General features: G+C 48.8%; 2 protein-coding genes across 2 annotated transcripts; both read left to right on the top strand.

The window, feature by feature from the left end:
- Positions 1 to 165: 165 nt before the first annotated feature.
- trub1 (TruB pseudouridine (psi) synthase family member 1) lies at positions 166 to 4,945 on the top strand (the record flags this gene model as incomplete). The annotated part of the gene is given in 9 exon segments (XM_080516947.1): positions 166 to 292; positions 480 to 545; positions 548 to 577; positions 1,329 to 1,384; positions 1,486 to 1,567; positions 1,666 to 1,738; positions 2,371 to 2,510; positions 3,408 to 3,464; positions 3,912 to 4,945. Coding segments are annotated over 9 exon segments (807 nt in total). The 3' UTR covers positions 4,088 to 4,945.
- A 5,130-nt stretch (positions 4,946 to 10,075) lies between these two features.
- Positions 10,076 to 18,771, top strand: hhex (hematopoietically expressed homeobox). Its single transcript, XM_080517068.1, is given in 9 exon segments — positions 10,076 to 10,192; positions 10,195 to 10,265; positions 10,267 to 10,317; positions 10,319 to 10,468; positions 10,470 to 10,509; positions 16,932 to 17,110; positions 18,098 to 18,148; positions 18,359 to 18,441; positions 18,443 to 18,771. Coding segments are annotated over 9 exon segments (840 nt in total). The 5' UTR covers positions 10,076 to 10,140; the 3' UTR covers positions 18,606 to 18,771.
- The last annotated feature ends 5,017 nt before the right edge of the window (positions 18,772 to 23,788 follow it).

Below are 23,788 nucleotides of genomic sequence, written 5' to 3'. Positions count from 1 at the left end.
TGGCAGCAGTGACCTGTAGTGGCCAGCAGGTGGCAGCAGTGACCTGTAGTGGCCAGCAGGTGGCAGCAGTGACCTGTAGATGGCAGCAGTGACCAGCAGGTGTCGCCGTGGCGCTGCGGCAGCATTGTGGGGCTGCAGCAGAGGAAGAGCAGCGGCAGCAGCAGCATGGCTCCCCCGGGCAGCAGTTCTCTCTCCAGGCTTCAGTCGCTTCACGGAATCTTCGCCGTTTACAAGAAACAAGGACCGACTTCTGCTGACGTTCTGAACGCGCTCAAGGAAGCTTTGCTCAAAGGTACCGGCAGGACCCGGGGCACGGGACCTGGACTGGGACTGAGACCTAGACCTGGGACTGGGACTAGCTGGGGCACGAGACCTGGACATGAAACCTTGACCTGGGACTGAGACTGAGACTGGGACTGGGACCTAGACCTAGACCTGGACCTGGACCTGGACTTGACTGGGTGTGTCGTGTCTTTCAGAGGCGGGGGTCCAGAACCCGAACCCGAGGAAGAGGAAGAAGCAGAGCCTGAAGATGGGACATGGAGGGCTCTGGACAGTGCTGCCAGTGGCGTGTTGGGTCAGAACCACTCTAGTGTCCCCCATGTCCTCTAGCGTCCCCCACTGTCCTCTAGTGTCCCCCATGTCCTCTAGTGTCCCCCATGTCCTCTAGTGTCCCTCACATCCTCTAGTGCCCCCCATGTCCTCTAGTGTCCCCCAAGTTATCTAGTGTCCCTCACATCCTCTAGTGTCCCCCACTGTCCTCTAGTGTCCCCAAGTCCTCTAGTGTCCCCCATGTCCCCTAGTGTCCTCCACAGTGCTCTAGTGTCCCCCACCGTCCTCTCGTGTCCCCAAGTCCTCTAGTGTCCCTCACTGTCCTCCAGTGTCCTCTAGTGTCCCCCACCGTCTTTTAGTGTCCCCTGCCGTCCTTTAGTGTCCACCATGTCCTCTAGTGTCCCTCACTGTCCTCCAGTGTCCTCTAGTGTCCCCCACGTCTTTTAGTGTCCCCTGCCGTCCTTTAGTATCCACCATGTCCTCTAGTGTCCCTCACCGTTCTCTAGTGTCCCCCATGTCTTCTAGTGTCCCCATGTCCTCTAGTGTCCCCATGTCCTCTAGTGTCCCTCACCGTCCTCTAGTGTCCCTCACTGTCCTCCATTGTCCCCCACCGTCTTTTAGTGTTCCCCACCGTCTTTTAGTGTCCCCCACCGTCTTTTAGTGTCCCTCGCCGTCCTTTAGTGTCCCCCGCCGTCCTTTAGTGTCCCCCACAGTCCTCTGGTGTCCCCCACCGTCCACCAATGTCCCCCACAGTGACTGTCTCGTTGTCTCTCCAGTTGTCGGCATTGGGAATGGAACTAAAATGCTGAGTCGGATGTTAACGGGGTCAAAGGTCAGTTCATCCTGGATCTGCAGCTCTCTGGAGTCCTGGACCGGCACGTCCTGGACCGTGTAGTCCTGGACCGTGAGCAGCCATGTGGTTTTGTGTCCCAGGTCTACGAGGCCGTGGGGGAACTGGGGAAAGCCACCGACACTCTGGACGCCACCGGCAAGGTCGTCCTGGAGAGAGACTACGGTAAGACCCTGGGCCCGGGTCTGGGTCTGGTTCTGGTGGGTCTAGTTCTGGTTGAGGTTCTAGTGGTTCTGGTTCTGGTTCTGGTTCTGTCCCCACAGAACACGTCACCAGTCTGGACCTGGAGGACAAGCTGAAGACTTTCACTGGAGACATCATGCAGGTTCCTCCTCTGTGAGTCAGACCCTCTGAACCCAGGGCCGGTTCTGGTCCTGGTCCTGGTTCTGGTGCTGGTTCAGGTGCTGATTCAGGTACTGGTTCAGGTACTGGTTCAGGTACTAGTTCAGGTACTGGTTCAGGTGCTGGTTCAGGTTCTGGTTCAGGTACTGGTTCAGTACTAGTTCAGGTACTAGTTCAGTACTAGTTCAGTACTAGTTCAGGTACTAGTTCAGTACTAGTTCAGATACTAGTTCAGGTACTGGTTCAGTACTAGTTCAGGTACTAGTTCAGTACTAGTTCAGGTACTGGTTCAGGTGCTGGTTCAGGTTCTGGTTCAGGTACTGGTTCAGTACTAGTTCAGGTACTAGTTCAGTACTAGTTCAGTACTAGTTCAGGTACTAGTTCAGTACTAGTTCAGATACTAGTTCAGGTACTGGTTCAGTACTAGTTCAGGTACTAGTTCAGGTACTGGTTCAAGATTCAAAGTGGCTTTGCTGTTATTTAGTTCTTGTATCTTAGTTGTGTGTGTGTGTGTGTGTGTGTGTGTGTGTGTGTGTGTGTGTGTGTGTGTGTGTGTGTGTGTGTGTGTGTGTGTGTGTGTGTGTGTGTGTGTGTGTGTGTGTGTGTGTGTGTGTGTGTGTGTGTAGCTACTCCGCCCTGAAGCAGGACGGTCAGCGTCTCTCAGTGTTATTAAAGAAAGGCCACCAGGTGGAGCCCAAACCGGCCCGGCGGGTCACCGTGTCCCGACTGAGACTGACGGAGTTCAAGCCTCCACTCTTCACTCTGGGTCAGAACTCCACCCTCTGCATGACTCCACCCTCTGCACGACTCCACCCACTGCACGACTCCACCCACTGCACGACTCCACCTCTACTGCACGACTCCACCCTCTGCACGACTCCACCCTCTGCACGACTCCACCCACTGCACGACTCCACCTCCACTGCACGACTCCACCTCTACTGCACGACTCCACCCTCTGCACGACTCCACCCTCTGCACGACTCCACCCACTGCACGACTCCACCTCCACTGCACGACTCCACCTCTACTGCACGACTCCACCCTCTGCACGACTCCACCCACTGCACGACTCCACCCACTGCACGACTCCACCCTCTGCATGACTCCACCCACTGCACAACTCCACCTCCACTGCACGACTCCACCCACTGCATGACTCCACCTCCACTGCACGACTCCACCCACTGCATGACTCCACCTCTTTACTACGTCATGCTGTCTCTCCACCTCTTTGCTACGTCATGCTGTCTCTCCACCTCTTTACTTCGTCAAGCTGTTTCTCCACCTCTTTACTACGTCATGATGTCTCTCCACCTCGTTACTACGTCATGATGTCTCCACCTCTTTGCTACGTCATGCTGTCTCTCCACCTCTTTACTTCGTCATGCTGTTTCTCCACCTCTTTACTACATCATGCTGTCTCTCCACCTCTTTACTACGTCATGATGTCTCTCCACCTCTTTGCTACGTCATGCTGTCTCTCCACCTCTTTACTACGTCATGATGTCTCTCCACCTCTTTGCTACGTCATGCTGTCTCTCCACCTCTTTACTACGTCATGATGTCTCTCCACCTCTTTGCTACGTCATGCTGTCTCTCCACCTCTTTACTTCGTCATGCTGTCTCTCCACCTCTTTACTACGTCATGCTGTCTCCACAGACATCGAGTGTGGAGGAGGGTTCTACGTCAGGACTTTGGTGGACGACCTGGGAAAAGGTCAGATTCCAGAACTTGATTTATGTTTTTATTTGAATAAAATCCCAGAATCAGCAGCTTTGGAGAAGAAAATAAAAAGTTTGGACGACCGATTATTAATTTTTATTGACGAGTCAAAGACGCAGTTTTAATCTGAAAATCTAGAAGTATTTCTGTCAAAACATGTCAAATTGATTGTTGGACATTCGCCTCCATAACCTGAACGTAACAAGAGGCTCCTTCCTGGGCGTGGCGATGACATCATCAGCTCCACATGACCTCGTGATGATGACGTCATCATGAGGTCATGTGGAGCTCAGCGAGGAGGGAAACTTGAGGAAACCATGTTTCACCATGTGACGTTTCCACACGTTCCCCTGCTGCGTCCTGCAGTGACCCCCGGTGGTGGCCGGCGGTATGACCTGTGTGTGTGTGTGTGTGTGTGTGTGTGTGTGTGTGTGTGTGCAGCTGTGTCGTCCTGCGCCCACGTCAAGCAGCTGGTCCGGACCCAGCAGGGTCAGTTCACGCTGCAGCACCACGCCCTGCAGGAGCAGCAGTGGACGCTGCAGGACGTCCTGCGCTCCCTGCAGCCCTGCAGCCAGGGGGCGCCGGGGGCACCACCGGAACCACCGGAGGACGTTTGAGCAGCACCGCCTCTTGCAGCACCACCTCTTTCAGCAGCACCACCACGCGGAGCAGCAGCACCACCTGGTGCTTCTTGAACAGCTGGAAGGACAAGCTGCTGTCAGACATGACCTCTGGGTGGAGGCGATGTGAGGACCAGGTGGAGGCGATGTGAGGACCAGGTGGAGGCGATGTGAGGACCAGGTGGAGGCGATGTGAGGACCAGGTGGAGGGGACGTCAGGACCAGGTGGAGGCGATGTGAGGACCTGTAGGTGGAGGTGATGTGAGGACCAGGTGGAGGCGATGTGAGGACCAGGTGGAGGGGACGTCAGGACCAGGTGGAGGCGATGTGAGGACCTGTAGGTGGAGGTGATGTGAGGACCAGGTGGAGGCGATGTGAGGACCAGGTGGAGGCGATGTGAGGACCAGGTGCAGGTGATGTGAGGACCAGGTGGAGGCGATGTGAGGACCAGGTGCAGGTGATGTGAGGACCAGGTGGAGGCGATGTGAGGACCAGGTGGAGGGGACGCCAGGACCAGGTGGAGGCGATGTGAGGACCAGGTGGAGGTGATGTGAGGACCAGGTGCAGGTGATGTGAGGACCAGGTGAGGACCAGGTGGAGGGGACGTCAGGACCATCAGGATTAATTCATAAGAAGATTTGAGATTCGACAAAATAAGTCAAACAACCAATAAAATAAGTTTCTCAGTTTATGATAAATTGTTCGGTTGTTTTTACGTTAAAAATGTTTTTGAATCGGCGTAAATAACATGAATCAGACGACTCCTGGGAAAGGAAATCTTGTTTTTGCAGTCGTTTATATGATACGTTACCTGGTTTGTTGACAAGCTGCACTGATTCAGTTTCGCTGGATCAAAGGTGAACTTTTATTTTCTCTATGAAGAAATAAGTTACAATCCGACTGTTTGATTTGGATTAAAGTTCTTTTGTTTAAAGCGTCTCGCTGACAAAAGTGTGAATTATCGTTTATGAATTTCTTGTTTCGGGTTAATTGTGACACGTTTGACTCTCAGGTTCCTGTTTAACATGAAAGAACTGCCTTTTATTTCACTTATTAAAATTTAAACTAAACTATCAAACTATTATCAGGTCGTCCAGAAACGACGGTATTTTTGAACTTATGACCTCAATATCACTCGTTTCTTTCTCGAAGTCGTCTAAAAGAACGAGTTCAGCCGCTGATTCCTTCTGGATTTAATTTACCCTGAATTTGTTCTTCACTTTGATCTGGTGCAGAAACACTTTGATGTTTTTTGTTTCCGTGTGTGAATGTCACTTTAATGTTGTTTTGTCACATATAAATCTCAGTTATTCTGAATATTTGTCTCTGAAAAGGTTTGTCCTTTTGTTATAGACTTTACTTCACCACTGGGTGGCGCTCTGGCCTCACGGCGAGAAGGTTGTGGGTTCAAACGCAGAGCAGGAGCCTCGTCTATAAGCTGCTGAAGCCCCAAAGGTCCTAAAAGATGCGTACGCCACTTCCCACGCAAAGTTGTAGATCTAAAGAAATAAATATGTGGGAGGAAGTTGGTACAGGTACAATGACTTAGAACCTTGAGCAGAACATTGTGGAGATGGAGAACCTGGTGGTGCCGATGGTGAGGTGGAGAATTTAACCCAGATTCATCTCGTACGTTTAATGTCTTCAACGTAATCATTAACAGTCAAGCGGCGGCGCTATAGACGCTTCTTTAGTGGAACGTTACCGCTGAGTCAGCAGAACCATGTTCATATGTCGAGCTTTTATTTTGAAATGATATAGAGCAAATAGAACTGATTGATTATCAATTTAACAACCTAACTTCAGAGTCGGTGTATCAAAACCTTCAGTGACGGCAGTGTGGAGCTGGACCACGTCACTGTGGGTGGAGTCGTTCCTCCACCCGTCGGCGGGGGTTTCACCTCCAGCTGCGACGCCGCCGGATTGGTCGGCGACATAAAGGGGCGTGGCCGTTGTTGGGCCGGCGCCATTTCTGATTGAAACACGACAAGTTTCACACACACGGTCAGATTAGTATAGATTTTCTCTTCCTTGTGTGTCTTTTGTAAGATAACTTGTCTGAAATGACGGGATTAAAGAGTGTGTGTAGAGTGTGTGTGTGTGTGTGTAGAGTGTGTGTCTCCTTGTGAACCTGCTGATGGCGGCGACGTGGCGCCAGCTGCTGAGGACACTTATCAGGCGTTGAGACGGGAGCCTGACGGCGGATCAATGAGCTGTAATGATTGTCTGGAGGCCAAATATTGGCTGTGAGCCGCTGCTTTCATGTCTTCAGGCTGTTTGTCCTCAGAGGCTTTATCTACATCAAAGTCGTTAGAAAGTAAAGACGCTGCCTCGGCCCCGCCTCCTGCTGCCGGGGAGTCACGTTCAGGTCGAGACCCACCGCCCCTCCTGCTGACCGCCGGTCCCTTTGGGTCCGTTTGGGTCAGTTTGGATCCGTTTGACTCGGTTTGGATCCGTTTTGATATGTTTGGATCCATTTGGATATGTTTGGATCCGTTTGACTCAGTTTGGATCGGTTTGGATCCATTTGGATCCGTTTTGATATGTTTGGATCCATTTGGATATGTTTGGATCCGTTTGACTCGGTTTGGATCCATTTGGATATGTTTGGATCCTTTTGGACCGGTTTGGATCCGTTTGGATTTGTTTGGATCCGTCTGGATATGTTTGGATCAAATGGATCCGTTTGGACCCGTTTGGATCCGCCCTGCAGCTGAAGTCTTCGTTTTTACCTCCAAGTGCTTGGAACCAAAAATCATCATGTTTTTTTTGTTTTGTGTTTGTTTTCTTTCACGTCTGTCCGTTTGATATAACATCAGTATGTGTGGTACCGGCCAGGATTCTGTGGTACCGGCCAGGATTCTGTGGTACTGGCCAGGATTCTGTGGTACCGGCCAGGATTCTGTGGTACCGGCCAGGATTCTGAGGTACCGGCCAGGATTCTGTGGTACCGGCCAGGATTGTGAGGTACCGGCCAGGATTCTGTGGTACCGGCCAGGATTGTGAGGTACCGGCCAGGATTCTGAGGTACCGGCCAGGATTGTGAGGTACCGGCCAGGATTCTGTGGTACCGGCCAGGATTCTGAGGTACCGGCCAGGATTCTGTGGTACCGGCCAGGATTCTGAGGTACCGGCCAGGATTCTGAGGTACCGGCCAGGATTCTGAGGTACCGGCCAGGATTGTGTGGTACCGGCCAGGATTGTGTGGTACCGGCCAGGATTGTGTGGTTCCGGCCAGGATTGTGAGGTACCGGCCAGGATTCTGAGGTACCGGCCAGGATTCTGAGGTACCGGGTCAGATGAAGGACCAAGTCCAAGTGTTGAGGAGGTTTTAGCGCCTCCTGGTGGAAGTGTGACTGCCACTGCAACACAATAAGAACAATAAGAACACAAACACAGACGTCACTCGGGATCTATTGTACAGATGTTTCCAGCTGTTTTATGACCATTAAGATATTTACTGTAGGAGTTATATGACCGATACAATATTTGCTTTTTGATATTTATTGTATTTATCATAAATGTTATTTTTTATAAATAGAGAAATTAAAAAATTTAAAATAAATAAATATATTAAAAATAGATCAATAATAAAAAAGACAAAAAATCACGTAACAACATGGACAACATAACAGTCACAACTTCACACACACAGAAAAAAATAAAAATACAACAAACGAGGGAATGTCACAGCTCCAACAACATATATATATATATATATATATATATATATATATGTTTAGTTTGGTCTCCTGGAGGCGACACGTTGAAACTTTCCTCTTCTCTTCAGTTTATGAATAAAACTGTGGACGTCAATATTTTTGTCTCATTCGAGGTCAAGGGTCAAAATCGACAGCGTGAATTGACCGTCCTCGTGTTTTATCATATCTACACAGTGAATATACGACGATAACAGCTTGACGTAGTGGCGCAGTGGTTGGTGCTCTGGCCTCACCGCAGGGGGTCGCGGGTTCAAATCCACCTGCATGTTCTCCCTGAGGTCGACTGGTCAGCTGACGTTACTCTACCACTAGTATTAGTACTTCAAATAAACCCAGTTCAGAGGTGAGTTCATATATTTTGAAATGCTGAGACAGTTAAAAAAAAAAAAAAAGAAGATAGGAGTAAGTATAAAGGAATTAAAGTACGTGGTAACTAAACTTTTAGAGTCAGAAACGTTCTTCATCAACACCTGAAATCTGAAGCGTCACAACTCTGAGTGTCGCTCAGGAGCTGCTGGGGGCCAGTGGCGAACATCTGGATTTATCTGGCGAAGAAAGATGGAAGAATGACACCAGCGTCCATCTAATAGACATGAGGTCCAGCGAGGGACAGAAAAAGTGTCTCCAGAAGACAATAAAACCTCTAAAAACGTTGCGTCTCACTGAATTTGGGCCAAATTGAAAGACGTCCGGATGAATAAACTGACCGAGGTCAAACTGCCCCGTAATGGTTCTTCCTTTCGCTCAGAAGTTTAGTAAAGTGTGTTCAAACACTGGCTGATCAGTGAATTAAACATTAATTGAAGCCCCCCCCCCCCCCCCCCCCCCCCAGATAACGGCTGTGCAGCTGGACTCATTAGGATCCGCGCTGCCGAGCGGAGCGTCAGTCAACCATTAAACACTTTTATTACCGTCATCACGACCCCACCGTCACATCAAACAGCCACATCATGACGTCATCTTCAGCTGCAGTTTGATGGATGAATCGTGAGGAGGAGGAGGAGGAGGAGGAGGAGGAGGAGGAGGAGGAGGAGGAGGAGGAGCGGCAGGGAGATAAGTCACACACTCATTAGTCAAAAGGCGCTTTTACGCACGTGGCTCGTGCGTAAAAACCTGAGAGGCGCGCTCGTATTTTTGTGTTTTTTTTTTCTTTTTTTGGGGGGGGGGGGGGGGGCTCCATCGTCACTTTTATTTATTAATTGGAACACTGGAACAATATATATATATATATATACAGAATAGTGTAGTTACAGAAAAGGATGAAAAGTCCCACAACATCTTTTACGCCTCAAATTGCAAAGATGCACATGCAAGTAAACAAAAAAAAAACTATGCAATAGAAAAATAAATAAAATTAAAGAGGAGACGCGTGCATGTTCTCAGTGACGTTTACCAGCTCCATGACGTCACCGCCAGACTTTCACACTTTTCTCATCTTCATCGCGAAAACTTTCCTCCATTTTTAAGGGTTTGAACATTTTAAATGTATTTGAATGATTTCTTATTTTATTGACCAGAAAAGCGACGGAAAAGGGAGAACATTTTATTTTATTTTTTTACATAAAATGAGGAGATGATGATGTTTGGTTTGTGAGAAGTAAAATATTAGCACAGTTTATTTTAAATGTATTTTGTCAAGTAGCGCCAGATAAACACTTTTAAACTGAGATAATTGTTTTTCTATCTGAGGTCGATGCACGCAGACTGGGAATAAGTCAACTTTAGTCCGGATAACGACGGTAAATAACAGATGAGGTGATTTGATGAAACACCCGGCGGGACACTCAGCGGACCGTCCGTCCTGGAAGAAGAGACACGGTGACTGGACGCGTCCCGGAGCGGCTCCGTGAGACGTCCTCCTCCCGGGACCGGCGGCCTCCGTGACGTCCCGCGGTGGTGAAGTGATTCTCCCGATCACTTATCGTCGCTCGCTCGCGGACAGACGCAGCCAATGAGAACCCCCCCCCCCCCCCCCCCCCCCCCCCACTCCCCACCCCCTGCGCCCCCCGCGGCCACCTGCAGGAAGTCGGCTGTCCACTTAATCTCCCACCCTCCGGCGGCTGCGGCCAGATAACAGCTCCAGCAGTTGGAGGAGGAACGAGCCAGTCGCGGCCGTCACGATGCCAGTAACGGTCCCCCCCAGGACCCCCGCGACCCCTCCGACCGGAGAGAGCCAGAGTCTGAGGTGAGTGTGACTGACCGGGGGGGAGAGTTTCAGGTCACCTCGGGGGGGGGGGTGGTGGTGTGGGTGGTGGTGGTGGGGGCGGCGTGCTGCAAGCAGGCCGCTGCCGGATCGAGTTGCCAGTGAGGAGAACCGGGGGCGCAGCCATGAGCCTGCCGCTTTACGCCCCGACCCCCATCCAGCGGGCGCAGCCGACCCCCTCTACATCGAGGACATTCTGGGGAGAACCTCCGCGGCCCACTCCTCCTCTCCCTCGCCCTCCATCCTCCTGCTCCACGCCGGTCCTCCCGTCGCCCAACTCGTCCTTCACGAGCCTGATCGCGCCCCTACCGGGTCCCGGTCTACGAGCCCGCGCCGATCCACCCGGCCCTGTCGCACCACGCGGCTCTCGCCGCCACGTACGCGTCCGGCGCGGCGTTCGGCGGGGCGTTCGGCGGGTCCATCTACCCCTTCAGCCGCAGCACCACCGCGCCATGGGGATTACGCACAGGCCCTGCTGCGGCACGACCCCCTCGGTGAGTCCCGCCCGGCCTCCCGCCCGGCGCTTCGTGTTCATGTGATTGTTTTTATTCTTTGTGGGGAAACGAGTCACTTTTTTTCACTCTCAATAAGCGTCTCGTTCCTCTCGTGAGGAGTTTCTGCTGGCAGCCGCGTCTCGAACGATCCTCGTGCCTTCAATCAACTTTCTCTCGCAGCAGCAGTCGAGCTTCTCTGGGAACTTCTCCATTTCTTGTCCTTTTCTTTTCAAGACGATAACAGACGACCGTCACGTAACACTGGATTAATGGAGCGCTGCGTTTGTCCCGACCGAGCACGTTTTATGAACGTCTCACTTAAAAAAAACACGACAAACTGTGGAAAACAACATAAAATCAGTGTCGAACTTCACGTCTCAAACACGCGTCCAACACTCGGGAGTCGTTTGGAGACGACGTCAGAGTCTTCCTGAGAAGGTCGATCCTCTGAGGTCCTGCATTTGAAAACTGTCACATCTCGAACTGACTGACGCGTTAAATTAAATTAAATATCCTCAGACTCGCTGGTTCTTCAATTCAACTTTATTTATAAAGCAACAAATTCAACTTGGTCACGACTCGATTCCTCATAAATAAACTTTCTTCCTGGACGAAGTTTCTCTTTACTCTCTTTACTTTGTTACTCTCTTTACTTTGTTTACTCTCTTTACTCTTTACTTTTTTACTCTCTTCACTTTTTTTTACTCTCTTTACTTTTTTTTTTACATTGAAACTGCTGTTTTCATCAACTGCGTTTCACTGACAACGAAACTTCTTTTGCATGAAGCCACGCTTGGTGAAGCACATCCAACCTAAGATCTCAACAACACATGAGGAGGAGGAGGAGGAGGAGGTACAGGAGGAGGAGGAGGACGAGGTACAGGAGGAGGAGGAGGTGCAGGAGGAGGAGGAGGACGAGGTACAGGAGGAGGAGGAGGTGCAGGAGGAGGAGGAGGACGAGGTACAGGAGGAGGAGGAGGTGCAGGAGGAGGAGGAGGTGCAGGAGGAGGAGGAGGAGACGAGGTACAGGAGGAGGGAGGAGGTGCAGGAGGAGGAGGAGGACGAGGTACAGGAGGAGGAGGAGGTGTGAGACGAGGTGCAGGAGGAGGTGCAGGAGGAGGAGGGGGAGGAGGAGGAGGTGGAGGACGAGGTGCAGGAGGAGGTACAGGAGGAGGAGGAGGTGGAGGACGAGGTTGCAGGAGGAGGAGGGGGAGGAGGAGGAGGTGCAGGAGCTGCACAGTAACCTTGACTGGTTTTCCTGACTTCCATTGTTCAGAAACATCAGAGGAGCTGGACAGTGTGACTGAAACAACTGGAGCGCGCGGCGCGCGCGCGCGCGGTGTGGGTGTGTGTGTGTGCGTGTGTGAGAGAGAGAGAGATGACGAGGATTCAGGAAACGTCTTCAGGTCGTCTCTCCTCGTTTCGTTGAGACACAAAAGAAGTAAAGATGTCGAAACAGAAAAAAACGACGGTAAAACTTCCTAAACTACAACAACAACCGTCTGTCACGGCGGGATTCGAACCCGCAGCCTCTGGCCTCGTCCGCTCATCGACTCCGCCTCGATTCGATTCCGACTTGGAAAAACCAACACATGTAACTCAACGAAACCAAAGTAGAAATTCGGGATTTCATTGCAGCGTTTTTTTTTGTGTGTTTTAATGTAGACGAGTCGCGGTATTTACACACCGGAAGCTGCTGCACGGGACGAAAACTATTGTTTTATACTTTCAAGGTATATTTCAAGTCAGATCTGAAATACACGCACACACACACACACACACACACACACACACTGCTGCTCCGGACGTCGGGATTCTGTCGATAGAAGTAAATCTGCTGTAGGAGCTGCTTGATGCCCCCCCCCCCCCCCCCTCTCAACCCCCCCCTCCACCCCCCCAGTCTTTCTTTCTTTTCTCTCCTTCCGGTCCTCTGCTTCCTGTGGCGCTGCTGCACGCTGCTGATTATTTTATCGACATCCTCAATACAGACATATTCAGGAAACACTCGGCCTCTGATAGGCCGGGATCCGTTTTTCACATATTGTGGCACTTCCTCTGCTGCTGCTGCCCCCCCCCCCCCCCCCCCCCACCCACACACACACACACACACACACACACTCGCACGCACGCGCGTGCTGAGATTACGTGGAGGCTCTTTTTGATTCCTCACAGTAAAAACAGGTTAATTTAAACATTGTTATGGTTTTAAAAAAAGAGGAACAACTCGGTGTCTAAAACAACCTAATTATAGACACTCGTTCACAGTTTTCTCTTCACGCGTTATTAAAAAAAAAAAAAACTTTAACAAGAAAAAAAAAAGTTTAAAATCTGCAGAATGAAAGGATTGATTAATGTCTCCTGTGTAGAAAATAGAAAATCAACAACTCGCTCTTCAAGACAAATAAATAAATGTACTGGATAATGTGAATAACAGCGGAAAATAAATTACAATTAAAAAAAAAAAATTCTAGTATCTTTCAGGGTTATGTAAAAAAAAACAGATATCCGTGTAATAATAAAGATTTTTCCCACCGTAATAATATAAAGAAACATTTGAACAGATTATACTATTTAATTTTGTCAAAAAGTGCTACATTCGATGTTAATATTAATTATTATGCATTTTATTTGGAACGCAGTTTACGTTTTTCTTTCCAGTGTGATAATTAAAAGTAATAATTTTAACAGAACATACTGTTAGTTAGTGTTCGAACATTAAACACATTTTAACACATTGTTTGGTGTTTTTCCAGTATAATGATATAAAAGTGTGATTTTAACAGAATATACCAGTTTAGCCAGATTATAAACCTTTAATGAGGAAAACGTCCCAGTGTAATAAAACTTCCTCAGTTAGATTCGAGTTTTACCAACAAAATAATAAAATCCCTCTGCAAAACAGTATTTTGATCTTCAGTTCAGTTCGAATCTTTCCAGAAAACGTGAGAATCTCCGGTGTGTCGATGTTTTACGACAGTTTGTGTGACTGTGCGTCGGATCGTCCGAGAAATAAAGAACTTTTAAAGACGAGAACAAAACAAAAACAAAGAAACAGCAGAGAAGCGCGGGCCGCGGCTCCGCCGGGAATCGAACCAGCATCCCACTCTGTGCGCTTCACTCATAAATCCCTTCAAACCTTTTCACTATTTTAAGCTTTTAAAATCCAGATTCTATATTTGAAGGTTTTTTTTTTCCCACATTCTGATCACGAAACACTTCAGATTGGAGAATAAAGAGTTGTGAGTTTAAAAAAACAAACATTTCAACAAGAATTCCTTCTAAAAGTTCAGCAGTTTAAAAGGATCATGAAATAGAAAAATAAGTAAATAAATACCTGAATAATTTCATTTTTATGTTTCACGACATGATTAAAAAAAAACGCAATTGTATTTTAATCCTTAATAATCTTATGATAATTTGCTCAATCTGTGCTTTTGATGTGAAGGATTATCAGCACTTAATTAAACCATCTTATTTTTTAAATTTGTGTTTTAGTGATAAAGTTTGCAATTAAAAGAAGAAAATAAATGGTAATTTGATTGTAATTTTAGATAGAAACATAAAGGTGTTTAATTAATTCATCTGATCCGGTGGAAAGAAAAACGAGAAACAAAACACAAAAAACGAGACATTACGTTGGATTAGGATTATTTTACCTCAATTAAAAGCAAAGTAAATAATCTGTTAAATATTTTACATTGATTTCGATGTTTTAAACAATAATCCCGCTTTGCCAACATCAAATGGGACTTTATGGCGTTAAAACATATAAAAACTTGTTTAAAACATTTTGTGACACGATTCAATATTCTGGATTCACGTTCACGTTTCATTTGTATAAGAAAAGCAGGAATGAGCCGCAGCGGAGGGTCGCTGGTTCGAATCCCGTCGGGAACAATAAAACATGAGGACACGAATTAATGTTAGTGTGTGTGTGTGTGTGTGTGTGTGTGTGTGTGTGTGTGTGTGTGTGTGTGTGTGTGTGTGTGTGTGTGTGTGTGTGTGTGAAGTAACTTCCTGTGGAAAGAGGTTTCGGTAGTTTCAGTTGGTTCACGCGGAGCAGGAAGCGCGTGAAGCGGATATTTGTCCATCGTTTACACTTTGTCACGACCTTCCTGAGGAGAGACACGCTGCTGCATTGTTTGTGTCAGGCCATTAGACAGGGGGGAAAAACACACACACACACACACACACACACACACACACACACACACACACGCACGCACGCAGCAAGTCTGTTCGGAGTTATGATGATCAACATGCGCTTCCCATCAGGCGGATTATTACTCCAATCAATTTTGTCGTGTGGGTGTGTGTGTGTGTGTGTGTGCGTGTGTGTGTGTGAATTAGAACACTGCAATGGCGGGAGACCTGCGGCCCGCACTCGTTAATCTAAAAACACGATACTTCATTATTGTTTTAATTTCTCATGACATTTTATATAAAACGTGTTTACCATAATATTATGACAAAAATACTCACAATAAGAAATAAATATACACGCCTGAAACAACAGAAAGAAATATAACTTGTTAAATCAAAATCTCTCTCTCTCTCTCTCTCTCTATATATAATATATATACCTATATTTTTTAATTTAAAAAATGCTTTTTATACTGCATTTCTAAATGTAAGATGATTTTTGTAGCCATAAAAACGTTATTTCGAGGTGAATTGACTCAGATCAGCACGAGTGAAGGTTTGAAGGTGTGAAACTCACGGCGGCCGCTGATTGTCGGGAAAACAGCGGGAATCAGATCGTTCTGGAATCAGTCCGTTAAAAGACAGGCCTCCTCCTCCTCCTCCTCCTCCTCCTCCTCTTTCTCCCATTTAGCTTTATTCTGAAAATCCTCCATACAAGAAACTGTCGCTAATTTCCACTGCAGCCTCCATTATTCAACCAGGAAAAACAGAAAACATTGCGCGATTAAAATAAATAAATAAATAAATCACCAAACCCCTATATACCCCAGTGTTTTAGGTGTAATAAAATCAGTGACCTGCCGAGATTTAAAAAAACAAACAAACAAAAAAAACAAACATTCTGAGTGCATGTAAGTAACTGCACATTTATTTAAATGTCGGCAGATTTTTTTTAAATTCCTTAAAACAAATGAAAGGACAGAACGAGAGTGAGACACTAACAAGTTCAGATGTACTTTAATTGTTTTATTATCAGCCTGAACATCATTACATGTTCTGGGTGTAACTTAAACATGTAGAACAAGAATGTGGTGCAGGTTCGTGAAAACAAGTAGATATTTTGATGTGAATTTTTAAAAATCTGCCTTGAAGCAATATTTCAATTCAGTGTGATTTTATTGTGAATAAAAAGCTGCAGTGACTCAACTGAAGTCCTGCTGGCGTGGAGGACAGGACGGATCGTGTAGGACAGTATTGTGTAGGACAGGACGGATCGTGTAGGACAGGATCGTGTAGGACAGTATCGTGTAAGGACAGGACGGATCGTGTAGGACAGTATTGTGTAGGACAGGACGGATCGTGTAGGACAGGATCGTGTAGGACTGGACAGTATCGTGTAGGACAGGACGGATCGTGTAGGACAGGATCGTGTAGGACTGGACAGTATCGTGTAGGACAGGACGGATCGTGTAGGACAGGATCGTGTAGGACTGGACAGTATCGTGTAGGACAGGACGGATCGTGTAGGACAGGATCGCGTAGGACAGGATCATGTAGGACCGTATTGTGTAGGACAGGATGGATCGTGTAGGACAGGATCGCGTAGGACAGGATCATGTAGGACCGTATTGTGTAGGACAGGACGGATTGTGTAGGACAGGACGGATCGTGTAGGACAGGACGGATCGTGTAGGACAGGACGGATCGTGTAGGACAGGATGGATCGCGTAGGACAAGATCATGTAGGACAGTATTGTGTAGGACAGGACGGATCGTGTAGGACAGGATCATGTAGGACAGGACGTGGTGCAGTTTGCTGAAAATGATTTGATTTGAGTTTTTAGGAAAACTTTTTACTAAAATTTTTTTTTATTCATTCATGTATTTATTTTATTTATTTTATTTATTTTATTTATTTTATTTATTTTATTTATTTTATTCATTTATTCATTCATTTATTTATTACCGATTTATCTATCTATCTATCTATCTATCTATCTATCTATCTATCTATCTATCTATCTATCTATCTATCTATCTATCTATCTGTCTGTCTGTCTGTCTGTCTGTCTGTCTGTCTGTCTGTCTGTCTGTCTGTCCTGTCTGTCTGTCTGTCTGTTTGTTTGTTTGTTTGTTTATTTGTTTATATGAGTTTTAATGTTGTTTGGTGGTGGGGTGAAGTGCAGGTGGGAGAGGGAGAGGGCGGAGTCACGTGATGCCCCTGAACGCACCACCCAGAGCGAAGCAGGAACTGAGGTGTGGTCGTTGTGTGGTTGTAGGGAAGCCTCTGGTATGGACGCCCTTCATCCAGCGCCCGCTGCACAAGAGGAAAGGAGGGCAGGTGCGGTTCTCCAACGACCAAACCATCGAGCTGGAGAAGAAGTTCGAGACGCAGAAGTATCTGTCGCCTCCGGAGAGGAAGAGGCTCGCCAAGATGCTGCAGCTCAGCGAGAGGCAGGTGAGGGTTCCAGTCCCGAGGAGGCGCTGCCTGGAGGGACGCTGCGGCAAGGCAGCAGCAACGCAACAACAACACAATGCAACAACAGCAGCCCAACAACAACACAACGCAACAACAACACTGCAGCAACGCAACCAGAAACACAACAACAACACAACACAACAACAACTCAACAGAAACACAACAGCAACACAGCAGCAAAGCAACAACAACACAACAACAACACAACGCAACGACAACACTGCAGCAATGCAACAGAAACACAACAACAACACAACAGCAACACAGCAGCAAAGCAACAACAACACAACAACAACTCAACAGCAACACAACAGCACAACAACACAACAACTCAACAGCAACTCAACAGCAACACAACAACAACAACTCAACAGCAACACAACAACACAACAACAACAACTCAACAGCAACACAACAGCCCTCTTGGTTCATCATGTACCTGTAAAAACACACATTTCAGAGTTTTGTGGGCTGAAATGATCTGATAGGAAAATAAATTCTACTCTAGATCCTAGAGTCTATATAACTCTAGATCATAGATTCTATATAACTCTAGATCCTAGAGTCTATATAACTCTAGATCACAGAGTCTATATAACTCTAGATCCTAGAGTCTATATAACTCTAGATCACAGATTCTATATAACTCTAGATCACAGATTCTATATAACTCTAGATCATAGATTCTATATAACTCTAGATCCTAGAGTCTATATAACTCTAGATCACAGATTCTATATAACTCTAGATCCTAGAGTCTACATAACTCTAGATCACAGATTCTATATAACTCTAGATCACAGATTCTATATAACTCTAGATCCTAGAGTCTATATAACTCTAGATCCTAGACACTGGAGGTGACCTGTGTGTGTGTGTGTGTGTGTGTGTGTGTGTGTGTGTGTGTGTGGTGTGTGTGTGTGTGTGTGTGTGTGTGTGTGTGTGTGTGTGTGTGTGTGTGTCCAGGTGAAGACGTGGTTCCAGAACCGCAGAGCGAAGTGGAGGCGACTAAAGCAGGTGAGATTAAAAGTTTATTAAAAACAAATTTTCTGACAGTAAAACGAGCTGCTGACCCGTTTTTACATTTGAAGATTGAATTTCACAAACTGGCGTGTGTGTGTGTGTGTGTGTGTGTGTGTGTGTGTGTGTGTGTGTGTGTGTGTGTGTGTGTGTGTGTGTGTGTGTGTGTGTGTGTGTGTGTGTGTGTGTTGTGTGTGTGTGTGTCAGGAGAACCCCCAGGGAGGCCAGCGGGAGGCGGAGGAGGGTGGAGGTCTGGCCGCCAGCAGCAACATGGGGGAGGAGGTCAGTGACCCAGCAGGACTGTCGGGGGTGGGCCCCCGGCTCCGCCCCCGGCTCCGCCCCCCACTGTGACCCCCCCACGTCCACACAGCGGCTGGAGTCGGACGACTCCGAGGACACGGACCAGGAGCTGGACATCGAGGACGACGACGAGTTCACACTGCGGCCCTTCTGAGACACTCCGGACCTGTGGGGGGGGGGTGACCAGGGACCCCCCCAGAGACTCACTGCAGCCCCCAGAGACCTTGGTCAACCCCCACCCCCAGAGAACTTGGTTCCCCCCAATGAACTTGGCGCCTCCCACAGAGACGTACTGCAGGTCCCAGAGAACCCCCCCCCCCCCCCCCAACAGAGAACTGCCCCCCCCCCTCAGAGACCTTGTTCCCCCCAATGAACTTGGCTCACAGAGACTCACTGAAGGTCCCAGAGAACCCCCCCACAGAGAACTTGGGTGTGTACCCCCCCCATGAGAACTTGGTTCCCCCCCCATGGACTCACAGCCCCCCTCCAGAGACAGTCTGTATTGGGGGGGCTGGTGTTGACCCCCCCCATACAGTGTGTTTGTATGATGTATGATGAAGCCTGATGATGAAGAACCCCCCCCCCCCTCTCTACCCCCCCCCCCCCCCAGGTCTTAAACTACAGTAATCAATGTAACGTCCCTGTTCAGGTTTTATTGTTTCTTCAATGTTTTTGTGAAAAAGAATAAATGTGAACGTGTTTTTGTGTCTCAGCTGGACGTCTGAGCTTCTTCCTGGTTGGTCACATGACAGCTGCTCCGTCACACACACACACACACACACACACACACACACACACACACACACACACACACACACACACACTGTGCAGTGGGAGCAGTTTGGGGTTCAGTGTCTTGCTCAAGGACACTTTGCCTTGGAGACAGGCAGAGATGGGAATCGAACCTGCAACCTCTGATTGGGAGACGATCATCCTCCCTTCATCATCCTCTTTCCCTCTTCCTCTCCTCCTCTCTTCACAACACGGGACAGAACAACAAAACGTCACAGTGAGAGAGACGACACGTCCGTTCAACCAGCAGTGCTTCACTGCTGCAGACGCATTACAGAGATGCAGTTGGTCCTCCGGGCCACTGGGGGGCGCTGCTGCTTGGTCTTGTAATTGAAACTACACACGGGTGTGCAGAGAAGGAAATGCTATGAAGGTGAAGAAAATGGCGGGAATCTGACCTCCTGGTGGCCTGATGAGGCATCGGACGCTGTCAGGGTGAGTCTGGACTAGAAACTACTGACATGGAGGAGAAAACTACAATACTGAGGGTGACTGACACCACTGCAGGTCGGCCATGTTTGTTTACAAGGGATGGGAGGGTGGAGGGGTGGAGGGGTGGAGGAGGGGGGCAGTAACAGGCTCTGGAGCCTCCGTCAGTCTCTGCAGGAGGGAAAGAAACTTTATACCTTGAGATTAAAAACTTCATGATACCGTGGATCAGAACTCTGGTGTAAACAAACCTCCCCACCGTGTAAACAAACCTCCCCATAGTGTAAACCACCCCCCCACCGTGTAGACAAACCTCCCCACCGTGTAGACAAACCTCCCACCGTGTAGACAAACCTCCCCATAGTGTAAACAATCCCCCACCGTGTAAACAAACCTCCCCACCGTGTAGACAAACCTCCCACCGTGTAGACAAACCTCCCCATAGTGTAAACAACCCCCCACCGTGTAAACAAACCTCCCCACCGTGTAGACAAACCTCCCCATAGTGTAAACAACCCCCCCACCGTGTAAACAAACCTCCCCACCGTGTAGACAAACCTCCCCATAGTGTAAACAACCCCCCCACCGTGTAAACAAACCTCCCCACCGTGTAGACAAACCTCCCCACCGTGTAAACAAACCTCCCCACCGTGTAAGACAAACCTCCCCATAGTGTAAACAACCCCCCCACCGTGTAAACAAACCTCCCCACCGTGTAGACAAACCTCCCCATAGTGTAAACAACCCCCCACCGTGTAAACAAACCTCCCCATAGTGTAAACGAACCTCCCCACCGTGTAGACAAACCTCCCCACAGTGTAAACAACCCCCCCCACAGTGAAGAAAGTTTAGAGGATAGCTTCAGATTATGAAGAATTCAAACGTCCAGCAGCTCAAAGCAAAACTGCTGCAGCCTGAACATTCCTGGTTAATCCTGACTGGTTTATACTGACCGGTTAATTCTGACTAGTTAATACTGACTGGTTAATACTGACCGGTTAATCCTGACTAGTTAATACTGACCGGTTAATCTGACTGGTTAATCCTGACTGGTTTATACTGACTGGTTAATCCTGACTGGTTAATACTGGCCGGTTAATACTGACCGGTTAATACTGACCGGTTAATACTGACTGTTAATACTGACTGGTTTATACTGACCGGTTAATACTGACTGGTTTATACTAGGAGTAGAGGAGTAGAGGAGTGGAGGAGTGGAGGAGTTGCAATGAGGAGTGGAGGAGCAGAGGAGTGGAGGAGAGGATGAGAGGAGGAGAGGAGGAGAGAAGGGGAGGAGAGGATGAGAGGAGAGGAGAGGAGGAGAGAGAGAGAAGAGGAGAGAAGGGGAGGAGGATAGAAGGAGAGGAGGAGAGAAGGAGAGGAGGAGGAGGAGAGAAGGAGAGGAGAGAGGAGGAGGAGAGAGGAGAGGAGGAGAAGAGGAGGAGAGAGGAGAAGAGAGAGGAGGAGAGGAGAAGAGAGAGGAGGAGAGGAGGAGGAGAGAGGAGAGGAGGAGAGGAGAGAGAGAGAGGAGAGGAGAGGAGGAGAGAGGAGAGGAGAGGAGAGGAGGAGAGAGGAGGAGGAGAGGAGGAGAGATGAGAGAGGAGGAGAGAGGAGGAGAGAGGAGGAGGAGAGAGGAGAGAGGAGGAGAGAGGAGGAGAGAGGAGGAGATGAGGAGGAGGAGAGAGGAGGAGATGAGGAGGAGAGAGGAGAGAGGAGAGAGAGGAGGAGAGGAGGAGAGAGGAGGAGAGGAGAGAGGAGAGGAGAGGAGGAGAGGAGAGGAGGAGGAGAGGAGGAGAGCGGAGGAAGGAGATAGGAGAGAGGAGGGAGGAGAGAGTGAGGAGAGAGGAGAGGAGAGGAGGAGAGAGGAGGAGTGTTCGCGTGCTCTGCGCTCTTCGGAGAGAGGAGGAGAGAGAGGAGAGGAGGAGAGAGGAGTCTGCTGCTCGCTTCTTCTTCGCTTCGAGGAGGAGGAGAGAGAGGTCTCTCTGCGTCGTGCGCGTCTGCTTTGTCTCCTTCTCTTCTGAGGCGAGGCTCTCTTCTCGTGACTCTGTTCGGCTTCTTCTGCGTCTTGCTTCTGCCTTCTCTTCTCTCTAAGAGGAAGAGGAGAGGCTGAGAGGTCTGCTCGCCGGAGACGCCTCGGCTCGTCTCTGGCTCTCTTGCGTTCTGAGGAGACGGGGAGAGAGAGGGACGGAGGTCACTGCTCTCATTACTCCATCGAGGTACCAAGCTGAAAGCCCCAGACGACCTCATCTGATCTCAGCTCACATTCTGGACGGTTCCACAAACGTTCAGAGGAAAGTCAACATGATAAGATCTGCTGATTCCAAAGTACCGACTGATTCACTCACTTCACACACACACACACACACACACACACACACACACACACACACACACACCCACACACACACACACACACACACACACACACACACACACATAAAATGACAAATCTTGTGTTTAAAGTAATAATTAATGAGATTGACGTGATTAAATAGTGAATTGGAAAACGTCGAGTCGGGGAGTGTGTGTGTGTGTGTGTGTGTGTGTGTGTGTGTGTGTGTGGGCGCGCGCTCTGCTCCAGATTATTTCACGTCTCTACTATCGGAGCTCTATAGTCATTCAGGGTGACAGTCGGTCTGGAATCCAACCAAACAACCAAACAAACACGACTCTGGAGTCTGATAACGTGAAACCATGAACCTCCCGTGTGTGTGTGTGTGTGTGTGTGTGTGTGTGTGTGTGTGTGTGTGTGTGTGTGTGTGTGTGTGTGTGTGTGTGTGAGAGAGAGAAAGAGGTGGACACAAGTTAATGTGTGGTTTATATTTGAACGACTGAGGATGTGTTGACTGTTGACCTTGGCCAAATGGAGCCATTATCCCCCCCCCTCACCCCCCCCCCCCCCGAACACACACACACACACACACTGAGCTGATAAATTAATGAGAGAAAACAATGCGAACATCAATACTGATGCCATCAGCACACACACACACACACACACACACACACACACACACACGGTTGAGACGGAGGTGCCTGACGCCTCCACCCGTCCGACCACACCTGCAGGTGTAGCAAAGCCCCACATGGTGGCGCTGACGTCACCACATCCACGTCGATGGCAGCAAAACACAAAACTGTCATTTTTGCAGCAACACTATTTTACCATCAAAACATTTGTCCTGCTCCGTCAGCCTCCACCGTGGCTCCACCCACCGCACAGCAGCCTCCACCCATCAGGGGAAACGTGGGCAGAGGTGGAGAACCGACTCTTTGCTCCTCAGCGCTTCACCTGCGTCACCGAGGTACCTGCTCGTTCTGCACATGCTCAGTAGAGACCATCAGAGCAACGGCCTTATTCTCCTGGACTTGGTGCTTTTATTATTTGACAGTCACTGGAATACCATTCCAACTTGTGGTTTATTTTGACAGTCACTGGAATACCTATCCAACTTTGTGGTTTTATTTTGATAGTCACCGTAATAACAATCCAACTTAGTACTTTTATTTTGAAAGTTACCATAAAACCTTAGTGGAAATGTGTTCGTGCTTGTGGGCCACCGTAGGGATCAGCTCCATCCATCCTCCATCCAGCCTCCATCCAGCCCTCCATCCAGCCTCCATCCAGCCCTCCATCTTGCCTCCATCCATCCCCTCCATCCAGCTCCATCCATCTCCATCCAGCCTCCATCCATCCCTCCATCCAGCCTCCATCCAGCCTCATCTCGCCTCCATCCAGCCTCCATCCATCCCTCCATCCAGCCTCCATCCAGCCCTCCATCTTGCCTCCATCCATCCCTCCATCCAGCCTCCATCCATCCTCCATCCAGCCTCCATCCATCCTCCATCCATCCTCCATCCAGCCTCCATCCATCCTCCATCCAGCCCTCCATCCATCCTCCATCCATCCTCCATCCAGCCTCCATCCAGCCTCCATCCAGCCTCCATCCAGCCTCCACCTTCATCCTGAGGCCGAGGAAGACGATGGTCCTGAACCTCAGCAGCTTCAGGATGTCTCGCCTTTTTCCTGATCAAAGTAATTCAGCTTTCATCTCACTAAGGGCCTCCTGAAAGGAGCCGCCGGGGTCGGGGGGGCCGGAGCCTCACGGCTGGCAG

This window comes from Blennius ocellaris (genome assembly GCF_963422515.1).
Source record: "Blennius ocellaris genome assembly, chromosome: 21".
NCBI classification, from domain to species: Eukaryota; Metazoa; Chordata; class Actinopteri; order Blenniiformes; family Blenniidae; genus Blennius; species Blennius ocellaris.
This window is presented reverse-complemented; position numbering and strand designations above follow the sequence as displayed.